The 12,791-nt window shown below is 46.0% G+C and overlaps 1 protein-coding gene across 1 annotated transcript; it reads right to left on the bottom strand.

Moving 5' to 3' along the window:
• Window positions 1-8,269: 8,269 nt before the first annotated feature.
• LOC129708649 (protein FAM187B-like) lies at window positions 8,270-12,500 on the bottom strand. Its single transcript, XM_055654538.1, has one exon. The coding sequence runs from the start codon at window positions 10,261-10,263 to the stop codon at window positions 9,016-9,018; it is 1,248 nt and encodes a 415-aa protein (XP_055510513.1). The 5' UTR covers window positions 10,264-12,500; the 3' UTR covers window positions 8,270-9,015.
• Window positions 12,501-12,791: the final 291 nt, after the last annotated feature.

The following is a 12,791-nucleotide window of genomic DNA, read 5'->3' as shown; positions in this document are numbered from 1 at the left end:
CCATGTCCTCAGATATATCTGATCAGGACCAGGGCATTTATCCACCTGAATTCACATCCTTTAGGATGCCCAGAATTCTGACTGTCATCGAGACATTTCCATTAACTGACCCAAGGTTCCCCAGTCTTCATATCTTTTTATCACAATAAAAACAGAGGAGAAATAATTTGGCGCAATACTTTTTCATATTACGATTTAAAATCTACAAAATAATTAAATCATAAAATCAATAGGAAAATAGCACAGCAGGGGATTTTCCCAATCTTTTTTCAGTAGTCTGTGGAAATGACTGAAATGTCCGGTTGCAACACCGTTCTGATGTGTCAATGTATCCCTCACTAATATAAGGGAAATCCTTGAACTTTTATCATTATGTGACATGACAACTTGTTACTCGATTCTACGTCAGATATTTTGATTATGCACCAGGTGGTGACACCGCAATGGCTGCCCCACCAACAATCTGTCTGTCCCCTCTCTGTTTTTACTATTTTAAGTATGTTTTAAAAGTATGATTTAGTGTTTCTTGGTCTGTTTTATGTGGGGGTTGTGGGGGAGGGGGATCGAGGGAAACATTTTTCAATCACTTAACTCGACGGAGATGCAATTTTTCTCCATATTGTATCTCCGTCCTTCTGTGACCTACAACGTGGAGTGGTGCAGCCTTTCCTGAAGACCGGCCCAGCGCTTCAAACCGCGGGCACGGCGCGGACTTACCATTGCGGAGCCTGCGATCCTCTGCAGGGGATCACCTGTGGTAGTGGCTCCAACTGAGGGTCCTGTGGACTTTAACACTGTGAAGCCCGCGGTCTTCGGTCAGAAGAGGCTGACTCAGGAGCTCCATGCCGCGCGGAGTGTTCCAATCTGTCCCAACGCCGGAGTTTCGCCGGGCTTCGGACATCGGACCATCGGCAGCGGCGACTGCGGAGGGTTTAACAGCCCCGACCACGGGTGAACAAGGAGGAAGATGATTTACCTTTATTACCATCCATCACAGTGAGGAATGTAAATTACGCTGTGGTGGATGTTTATGTTAAATTTTATTTTATGTGGTTGTGTGTATTGTTGCTTTTCACTTAATGTGGCTGTATGGTAACTCAAATACCACTGTACCGTAATTGGTGCATGTGACAATAAATTTGAACTTGAACTTGATATCTTGAGTAAAAGGTAGATGAGGTTAGAAGAGATGCGTGGAAACCTCTGTCTCATCTGTAAGGTCTGCTGGGGTCCCTGGATTAAGGCGAGGGAGGAGATGTAGTGATGGATGTTATGCATGTCAACCTCTGTCTCATCTACTCAAGACTTCAGCATCTGCAGTTCATTCTGCCACATTGATATCTTCCTTGGACTTTGAAAGTTAACTTTTCAGTTTGTGCTCCTCACACTTCATATAAACTGCCATTTGTTTCCCATTCTATTACATTAATTTGCTGAATGAATTCACTAGCCTACATCATCAGAATGCCAGAGATAGACACAAAGTGCTGGAGCAACTTAACGGGTCAGGCAGCATCTCTGGAGCAAAGGAACAGGTGATGTTTCGGGACGGAGCCCTTCTTCAGACCCACACTTCAGACCAGTCTGCAGAATGGTTTTGACCTAAAACATCACCTGTTCCTTTTCTCCAGAGATGCTGACTGACCTTTTGAGTTACTCCCAACACTTTGTGTCTATCTTCGGTATAAATCATCTACAGTTCCTTCATACTCATCAGAATGGCAGATCTGCACCTTCAGATGCCTTGAAAAAGTTAATCAATGATAGGGAAATTATACTTTGATGAAGGAAACATTTCAATGAAGGGAACAGATGAAGAGATGTGGGGAACAGGTTTTAACCAAAATTCTGGTTGCACCAGATCTGAATTGGCATGTTGTGAACAATTTGAACATTGTGTACTCTAAGTATGTAAGGCATGCTGTGCGGTATTATTGTTGCTATACAACTAATGAACTCAACTCAAGCCCATTGTAAATTTACGCTGTAAATATAGAATGGAGCAAATGGGAGAGTTTGGAAAAAATGAGATCATTTTCTCAGAAGTGACAGAGGCTGAGGAATAACCTGATAGAAATAAATAAAATCACAAGACGCATGGATATAATTGGATAGACAGCGCCTTTACCCTGTGGGAGAAATGTTAACTACTAGAGGGCATAGATTTATGGTGTGAGGGGGATAGTTTAAATGAAATGTGCGAGGGAGGGTTTTTTTTACATAGAAATTGGTAGGGGCCTGTGATACACTGATAGGTTGGTGAAAGAATCAGATATGATAGCAGCATTTGAGGCTTTTGGACAGATACATAAACAGGCGAAGAATAGAGACACACAAAATGCTGGTGTACTTCAGCGGGACAGGCAGCATCTCTGGAGAGAAGGAATGGGTGACAATTCAGGTTGAGGCCCTTATTCAAACACTGTCCTGCTGAGTTACTTCAATATTTTGTTTCTATCTTTGGTGTAAACTTGCATATTCCTACACATAGAGGGACATGGGCCATGGGCCATGTGCAGGCAGATGGGAGTAGTTTCGGTAGACATCAGATAGACAACCATGTAGACATGGTAGGCCAAAGAGCCTATGCCTCTGCTGTCTTGCTCTATATTCTATCTTCTACAATTTAAACATTGCCAGCATTTAGTAAAAATGAACAGCATAAGAAATTATATGTCAAACAATTAAGTCCACAACTGGGCCAAGATGGATTGTGTCATAGGAAGGAACTGCAGATGCTGGTTTAAACCGAAGATAGCAACAAAATGCTGGAGTAAGTCAGCGGGACAGGCAGCATCTCTGGAGAGAAAGAATGGGTGACGTTTCAGGTCGAGAGAAAGGTCTCTCCAGAGATGCGGCCTGCCCTGCTGAGTTACTCCAGCATTTTGTGTCTATCTGGATTGTGTCATAGTCAGCATGATAACAATTAGTATTCAGTGCTTCATTCATGTACGACACTTTTGTTTTGGAGAGATATAGCGTGGAAATAGGCACTTCAGCCCACCGAGTCTGCGCCAACCACCGCACACTTGTTATATCCTACAGATTGGGAACAATTTACAGAAGCCAATTCACATACAGACCTGCAAGTCTTTGAAGTGTGGGAGGAAACCAGAGCACCCGGAGAAGACCCATCGGTCACAGGGAGAATGTGCAAACTCCAGACAGACAAACGCCCATAGTCAGGATTAAGCCCTGGTTCTATGGCACTGTAACTGTATCGCCGTGCCACAGTGCCGCATTTTTCTTTCAATCACCTCACTGTGATGATGAGATCCATCACAGTTTAGTTTAGTTTAGAGATACCGCACGGCTACGGGCCCTTCGGCCCACCGAGTCCGCGCCAACCAGCAATCCCTGCACTATCCTACACGCACTAGGGACAATTTGCATTTATACCAAGTCAATTAACCTGCAAACATATATGTCTTTGGAGTGTGGGAGGAAACCAAAGATCTCAGAGAAAACCCATGCAGTCATGGGGAGAATGTACAAACTCCGTACAGGCAGCACCCGTAGTCGGGATCGAACCCAAGTGTCTAGCACTGTAAGCGCTGTAAGGCCCAAACTCTACCATTGCGCCACCGTGCCGCCCCATTATGGAAATACAGTGGCATTTATACATTATCAACTTTAGTCAGGTAGTCTGCCTGTGTTCAAAGGTTACAATGTGCAAATTAATGATATTTGGAAATGAAAGTTTGACGTTTTCAAGGCTTGCAATCCTTACAGGAAATTGTACTCCACATTCAATAGTCTGTTTAGTTTCACTCACCGTTTTGTACTCTCCTGATACTAATCATGGAACATATCAATCCATTAATCATTGGTGATGATGTATCAACATATTAACATACAAGGGGCACACACTTAAGCCTTCCATTTCCTTATTTTATTGATTCAATCACTACTAACCAGAATTAATTCATCCCATATCCCTTCCCTCCCAACCAATAAAGTCTTAAGAGTGTCAAGCGATGTATGTGATTTAAAATACTATAGGGAATATGACTGCTTCAGGGCCAAATGTCTAGTGAATCTTTTCTTAACTGGGTTTTTGAAAATCTCATGTTCCATTTTTTTTAAAGTGCCTTCTACTAAAATAAAATAAAACAGATGAGTTCTATTCCGGGCGGCCTAAGGTGTTTGTGTGCTGGTGGGTGTTGGGAATAATAGAGTTTGGAATGGAATCTAAACCAAATGTCAACAGTTGTCTTCCACTGTTACTTTGGGTGGAATCAGGGCTTCATCGATGGCATTCTAAGTCCAGCTGGATTTATTAACGGATAATGATGTCTCATTAAGAGCAATATTTCAAGTAATTTTAAAGTTCTTGGTTCAATGGTTCTTTATTGTAACATCTGCACTGCACCGTGAAATTCTTGCATCCATCGCCATATTTTGGTGCCATTTACAAAATAAAATGTTCAAAGTCTGGTCCACATGCTGGATATGTTGAAAAGGCCATGATCTAGTAAGCCCAGACAAGCTCCAAGACTCTGTAGGGCCTCCTCTGTCACCCTCGATCGGCTTGGCCCTCCAACCGCCATCCCTTTCGTTGGCCGTCTGCCTCTGTGTCCCGAGGGGAACCTCCTGCAGCCGACCTTGAAGGCGCTGGAGGTAATATCCCGGTCCCTCTCCTACCGGCCCATTCCTTGCATCCATTGTCGCCAGCGGCTCTCTCCTCCTCCACTCTCCGGTCTTCAGGGCTGAGCCCGGTGGCTTCTGAGCCTCCCCTGCAGCAGCGGCCCTCAGGAACCTCCTTTGCTGCAGTGAATCAGGCCTGCTGCTGGGCATGGCAGCATGGAATACTTGGGACAGAACTGGAATACAATACACATTATCTTTCAGGACTGAATTCATCTTATGGGAGGAAATACTGCACAGGACTCTGTACATCTCTGTATGTTGCTCAATGCTCCCCAAACTGCCCGCCAAATTATCACAATATGTAAACATGCCCTCGGAATTGCAACTGCCTGTTGATATTCAATGATTCTCCTCTTCACTGAAATGTCAAAGTGACTCTGATCTTGATCCTCAAATAAAGTGAGCAGTTCAAACTGAACATTGGTGAGCATTCGTCCAACTCACTCTTTATGCCGTGGTAAGGTCATAGAAGCGGTGTCCACACTGAATTCAGGACCGTGACTCAATCCTTCTGTCAGTTATGCCCAGTCTTGCCTTCTTTGCAACAATAGAACACTTCTACATTCTGATGTGGAAGGGGATCGCTCTGCGGATGTTTTGCAGTGGAACAGTGGTAGAGTTGCTGCCTTACTGCGCCAGAGACCCGGGTTCAGTCCTGATTACAGGCGCTGTCTTTACAGAGTTTGTACATTCTCCATATGACCATGGATTTTCTCCAGGTGCTCCGGTTTCCTCCCACACTCCAAAACATACAGAATTGTAAGTTGGTTGACTTGGTAAAATTGTAAATTGTCCCCAGTGCGTGTAGGGGCATGAAACCCTGGTGTACCCTGGGGATGGCATGTACATGCCTGCTTCAGGTCAGCTGCGCTACAATGGTGAATAATGTGCAGACGATGCTCAGGCTCCATGCACTGAATGTCAGAATACAACAACTGTCAGTCTGGTATCTCTCAACCCTAAACCAAACCCTCCCACCAAAAAATTTCTCCATCTATCTCCTGATAATGGTGGCTAACACAGTACTGCTGTCAAGGAGGTGAGTTCCCCTGAAAATGAATCTTCATCAAGGGATGTGCTGCCTTTGGAAGTGTAAATTATTTAGATTTGAGGCAAACCTACGTACATCTGCCTTGAATTTCCCATTAGTTTAGTTTAGAGTTCACATGGAAACAGGCCCTGTGGCCTGCCAAATCAACACCGACCATCAATCACCCTGTCACACTAGTTATCCCACTTTTTCATCCTCTCCCTACACATTAAGGGCAATTTCTTTTACAGAGGCCAATTAACCTACAAACCCACACGTTCTTTGGGATGTGGGATATGTCTGGAGCAACCAGAGGAAAACCCCTGTGGTCACAGGTGGAGCATGCAAACTCCACACAGATAGCAACCGATATTAGGGTCGAACCCAAATCTCTGACGCTATGAGGCAGCAGCTCTACCTGCTGCACCACTGTGCTGCCTTATTTCTTCATTGACTCTTTGTTCTCATGTCCTGCGCTACTTTTATCTGAGGCCCAGAATTGAGATGTTAATATTTTGTTTTGTTGTTCATTTCATTTTTCTGCGTGTTCATCTAATTTTCCTGTGGACAGTATCTACAGAAGTTTCAACAGTGCACAGGACTCGTGGGACTGAGCTCTAGGAGGAGGTTGAGAGGGTTAGGGCTTTATTCCCTGGAGCGTAGGATGGTGAGGGGTGATCTTACAGAGGTGTCCCAAATCATGAGGAATAGATCGGGTAAAGGTAGTCTTTTGCCCAGTGTAAGGGAATCGAGAAAGTAGACATGGGGTTAAGGTGAGGAGGACCTGAGGGATAACTTTTTTACACAAAGGGTGGTGGGTGTATGGAACAAAGTGCCAGAGGAGGTAGTTGAGGCAGGCACTATCTCAATGAGACATTTAGACAGGTACATGGATAGGTAGGTTTAGAGGGCCAAAAGCAGGCATGTGGGACTAGTTTAGAGGCATGTTGGTCGGCGAGGGCAAGCTGGGCAGAAAGGCCTGTTTCCACGCTGAATGACACAATGCAATAAATCCCTGGATTACATAGAAATACATAATTGTTAAGGAACAGATGGAAGCCAAAAGCCCTGTTGAATCCAAGTAGAGCAAACCCATCTGTACGGGTTCCTGCTCTTTCCTCACAGCCCTGCAAATGATTTCTCTCATGCCTGTCCAATTCCCCACTGCAGGTACAGGTACTGATAGATTCTGTTTCTAACACCAAGTTCCAGATCATAAGCACGATCTGGGTGAACAAGCAGTTTTACACATCTTGTATCCCAAAAAGGCATTCTTAGCCATTCGGAAAGGCCTAAAGGGGTGATGGTGGCCGGCTTAGGAACATCGTCGGGATGGACCGGAATTTTATTATACCCGCGAATGAGGTCGACCTTCGTGAAGAAGGTTGCGCCCTCCAGATGAGCCGAGAAATCCTGGATGTTTGGGACTGGGTACCGATCTGCCGTGGTTACAGCGTTAAGATGCCTGTAATCACCGCAATGTCTCCAACCCCTGGATGCTTTGGCTACCATGTGCAGTGGGAAGCCTAAGGGCTATCCGACTGCCGGACAATCGCTATGTCCTCCATAAACTGGAACTCGTCTCGTGCGATGCGCAGTTTATCGGCGGGAGGCGGCGCATGCGGGCGTGAACCAGTGGGCCCTCGGTGGGAATGTGGTTGACCGCGCCATGACTGGGTGCTGCCCTGGGAATTTGGTGAGACGGGCTGCGCAAAGTTGCTGGATTTCAGCTACCTCGTCGAGTTGCTGTCGGGGCGTGGACGGATTACACGGCTTGGCAGGGCACAGGTCTAGGACTAGACTGGATAGTAATGGAGAGAGAGGATTGTTTGCCTTTTATCATAGGCGCGATCCTTCTCTCCCCAATAAAGTTGAAGAATACAATACACAAAAAAAACCTGATTATTCTCAACACCTTACGAATTTGGAGACAAGTAAAACTTACTCTTAAATTAAGAAATGTATCTATTTTTTCTCCAATACCTAATAATCCGTCGTTTAAACCATCTATTATAGATAAAACGTTTATCCACTGGGAAAGACTAGGAATGAAAAAGATTGGAGATTTGTACGAAATGGGAAACCTCTTATTATTTCGGAAATTACAATCCAAATACAATCTGAAAGGAATCAATATTTTAGATATCTTCAAATTCGAGATTACTTGAAAAAATATACCCACGAATATCAAATTCTGCTGCCAGATATATTAGATGAAGGTATGAATAGAAATGCAGAATAAAATAATTTAATATCATACTTGTACAATATCATTCTAAATATAGAAATTCCATTGTCAGATGTAATTAGAAGAGAATGGGGACAGGAATTAAATTAAAAAATTCTCAAAGACAGATGGGATAAATATTGTCTATATGTACATAACTTCGATTAATGTAAGGCATATTCTAATCCAATTTAAAATACGATAGACTATAATACTCAAAAACTAAACTGAACAAAATTTTCCCAAATGTATCTCCCAAGAAGCAACTATAACACACTCCTTCGCCTCGTGCATAAAACTCCATATATTTTCGAAAGAAATCTTTGAAATCTTCTCAAAATGATTAAAAACCAAACTGGACCCCAATACAGAATTGATTATTTTTGGAACAACAGGAGCCTGCTCAGAGCTATCAATATTTCAATGACGTTTCCTCAACTACGGCTTGATAATGGCAAAAGAAACGTATACTTAAATTTTGGAAAAATGCATCTACCCCAACGCTCAAAATGTGGATCACAAGCATGTCTGAGACGCTACATATTGAAGAGATGAGACTCGTCTTAGCATGAAAATCAGAGCAATTTTTAAAGATATGGTCTCCTTTTATTGATTAATTACAAGTATAGTATGGTGCAACACAACTCTGGAATTAAACCGATTCGCGAACAGGGTGATGGGTATGGTGAGAAATGAAGCAGGTATATCAACACATAAGGGTTTCTTTTTTTTTTCTCTTTATTCTTGTATAGGCTTTTACTGGTTCACTCCTGGACTGCACTATGCTAGTCTAGGTGTTTACACATCACTATTTCTTTCACTCTCTCTCTTTCGTTCTTTCTCTCTGGTTCTATTTTTCTCTTGTTAAATTCAAAATAGATGTACATTAAATGTATTTTGTCATATGCCGCGGTCTATACTACTGTACATTGCTTCTAATAAAAATACAAATAACAAAAAATAAATACATTTTAAAAAGATTACGGGGAGAGGGCAGAAGAATTTGGTTGAGAGGGAAAAAATGAATCAGCCATGATAAAATGGCAGATTTGGGCCTAATTCTGCCCCTATATCTTGTGGTCATTATTTTCAGGAGGAGGCAGTTGATCTAGAAGATCTCAAACAAGCAGGCGTACAGTGTCTCAGCCACGGCGCTGATCACGAAGACCATGGCGATCGTGCCGACCATGATTCTCATGCCGTTGAGCAGATGCCGCCGGGTGACGTGGCGGTGTACTACTGGCAGCTCGGGCGTCTCGAGGTGGAAGGAGGCGACCCTACGCCCATGCACCCAGCAGCGGTAAATGCCGCGGTCGGAGGGCATCACGCTTTCGATTTGGTAGATGCCGCCGCCCGTGGCGTCGTCCAGCCGGTGGGTCCCGTTACAGTTGCCACCTCGGGTGATGAATGTGGAGTCACGCTGCCATAGAACGGGCGTGTACACCGACGCCCCCGGGCATGTCATCTGGGCGTTGTCGTGGATGTTGAGGTACACCGTCTGCAGTAGCATTATGCGAGACTCCATCCAGTCGAGCGCAGTCTCCCGACCCCACCACCACCAATCGCCAATCTCCAACAACCCCACTGGTATTTCCTCCTTCTTGCACGATTCGCGGCACATCTGGTAGTGGAGCTCGGCGCCGCGCCGGGGCAAGGACTGCCCAATGTGCAACTCCATTAGGCCACAGGGCAAGGTGGCGCCATTTACCTCCAGTTCCTCGTCCTCTTCCTCGTCCTTGTCGATCTCGCTTAGCTTGGCATAGCAGAAGCCCACCATCTTCTGCTCCCCCATCACCTTGCATCGGTCACAGTCCTGCCATGGTCCCCAGCGGGTGTAGAGCTGGACCATGTGCTGGGAAGAGCCCAAGTTCACTCTCAGGCTCTGGTTTGACAAAATGTTCTCCCCCAGCCCTTGGTGGGACACGTAAAGCAGAGACGAGTCCTGCACATCGACCTGGTAGGCGGCTAGGATGGAGTCAGCCGACTTGCACAGGTACAGGCCCGTGTCTGAGGTCTCTGCCTTGTTCATGATCAAGGAGCCTATACGTAGATTGACTCGGCTTCCCAGTTTGCCCATTGGCCCACGGTACATCCTCAAGTGCCCGGGTCCGATGAAGGTGCGGGGTTTGGTTTGAGGCTGGCTGAGGTCCTGGTACTGCCAGTAGACGGAGTCTTCAGGTGCTTCAGTGGCAGCTGGGCAACGCAGGCTGAGTGGGTTGTTTGACAGGAAGGCCAGGGAGCAGGGGGCTGTGCCCGAGCAGTAAGCCAAGTCGTCCTCCTGTTTCATGAATTTGGGCAAGCCGCCCATTAGAGCCAGCGTGCCCAGAGTCAAAAGCAGTATCATCTGTCTGCACATCGTGCTTCACTAATCGGTCGTCCAGTTGACTGTGGGCTGGAGCAGGGACGTAAATGTCACCACATCGATGCCTCCCCTGACCTCATCAATGGGCCCCTTGTGACTCCCCATCACCTCATCGATGGACCGAAAAAGGTGAATTTATTATGGGGAACAAGGAAATGACAGATGAGTTGAACAGTTACTTTGGATCTGTCTTTACTAAGGAGGACACAAACAATTTTCCTGATATAGTAGTGGGCAGAGGATCTGGGGTGACAGAGGAACTGAAGTAAATCCGCATTAGGCAGAAAATGGTGTTGGATAGACTGATGGGACTGAAGGCTGATAAATCCCCAGGGCCTGATGGTCTGCATCCCAGGGTACTTAAAGAAATGGCTCTAGAAATCAAGGATGCATTGGTGATACATTTCCAATGTTCAATAGACTCAGGATCAGTCCCTGTGGATTGGAGGGTAGCTAATGTTATCCCACTTTTTTAGAAAGGCGGGAGAGAGAAAACAGGGAATTATAGATCAGTTAGCCTATCATCGGTGGTGGGGAAGATGCTGGAGTTAATTATAAAAGATGAGCTAGCCGCACATTTGGATAGCAGTAACAGGATCGGTCCGAGTCAGCATGGATTTACGAAGGGGAAATCATGCTTGACTAATCTTTTGGAATTTTTTGAAGATGTAACTAGGAAAATGGACAAGGGAGAGCCAGTGGATGTAGTGTATCTGGACTTTCAGAAAGCATTTGATAAGGTCCAACATAGGAGATTAGTGGGCAAAATTAGGGCACATGGTATTGGGGGTAGAGTGCTGACATGGATAGAGAAGTGGTTGGCAGACAGGAAACAAAGAGTAAGGATTAAAGGGGTCCCTTTCAGAATGGCAGGCAGTGACGTGGGGTACCGCAAGGCTCGGTGCTGGGACTGCAGCTTTTTACAATGTACATCAACGATTTGGATGAAGGGATTCAAAGTAACATTAGCAAATTTGCAGATGACACAAAGCTGGGTGGCAGTGTGAACTGTGAGGAGGATGCGATGAGAATGCAGGGTGACTTGGACAGGTTGGGGGAGTGGGCAGATGCATGGCAGATGAAGTTTAATGTGGATAAATGTGAGGTTATCCACTTTGGTTGCAAAAACAGGAAGGCAGATACTATCTAAATGACAGCAAGTTGGGAAAAGTGGAAGTATCACGGGATCTGGGGGTTCTTGTACATCAGTCTATGAAAGTAAGCATGCAGGTACAGCAGGCAGTGAAGAAAACGAATGGCATGTTGGCCTTTATAAGAGGAATTGAATATAGGAGCAAAGAAGTCCTTCTGCAGTTGTACAGAGCCCTAGTGAGACCACACCTGGAGTATTGTGTGCAGTTTTGGTCTCCTAATTTGAGGAAGGACATTCTTGCTATTGAGGGAGTGCAGCGTAGGTTTACAAGGTTAATTCCCGGGATGGTGGAACTGTCATATGCTGAGAGAATGGAGCAGCTGGGCTTGTACACTCTGCAGTTTAGAAGGATGAGACTGGTCTGTGGATGAGGAAGTCAGGGATCCAAGTGCAGAGGGATGCGCAGGGGCCCAGTCGCGTGAGCTTGTTAACCAGCCTTTTTTTTAAATCAAAAAGGTATTCAATTATTAGAAAATAATAATTACACAACACTAAAACAAGCAGAACCCACCACCATACTAGAATAAAAACATATATCCATAATAACCTACCAAACAACTATGATACAATCCTTATTGAGAATACATTCTACACCCTGCGGAGCCCAGCGGTCCTGGAACTCCCCCAGGTTGCCCGTATTCCCTATCTAACTGCACCCGGGCACAGACAAACCCCCGGAAAAGGGGCAGGCATCTTCAGCCCTACCCTCTCCCCTACGTACAGGTGTCCAAAGATAAGGATGGTGGGTGAAAAATGCAGCCGGAAGGCAAGGAGCAGCCCCTTTAGGTATTCAAATAGTGGCTGCAGCCTCACGCACTCCATGTACACGTGGTACACAGACTCTTCCAGCCCGCAATAATGGCAGGCGGCTGGCGAATCAGAACCATGAGAGAAACAAGTTGCAGGGAACACCTCGGTGTAATACCCTCCACCCCTGGTCCACAATGTAGAGGGGCAGAATCCCTGCGTAGAGGGACCCCCACCAAGGGTCCCCCTCGTGACCGGAAGGCAACACCGACCGCCACTTGGTGTCTGGCCGGTGGACCAGGGCGAGGACGTGCAGGGTTTGGAGGAGGAGCCCATACAGGACACGCCTCCCTGCGTCACGGAGGGAGATGAAGGGTGTCGAGGAAAGGCGGCTCAAATTGTGTGGGACCGGCTCCCGGGATGGAATACGGCGCCTGGGTCCGATGAATACTTCCGGCTGAGCGGGGGTTTGCTCAACCACAAGTACTCCACACGTTTGAGCCCCCCTTGACAAGGACCGGCTGCTCTCACGCCTGGGCCGTCACCCTCCACCGGCGGAGGGGGGGCCCGGTCGACAACAACCAGATTCCAGACTGTCAACAAGTCTCTGTAGAAGCCGGGC

This window comes from Leucoraja erinacea, chromosome 24 (assembly GCF_028641065.1).
Source record: "Leucoraja erinacea ecotype New England chromosome 24, Leri_hhj_1, whole genome shotgun sequence".
Lineage (NCBI taxonomy): Eukaryota > Metazoa > Chordata > Chondrichthyes > Rajiformes > Rajidae > Leucoraja > Leucoraja erinaceus.
This window is presented reverse-complemented; position numbering and strand designations above follow the sequence as displayed.

What these genes read in the sequence shown, in the direction of transcription:
- LOC129708649 (XM_055654538.1), bottom strand. Translation starts at nt 10,263, where the DNA reads ATGTGCAGACAGATGATACTGCTTTTGACTCTGGGCACGCTGGCTCTA.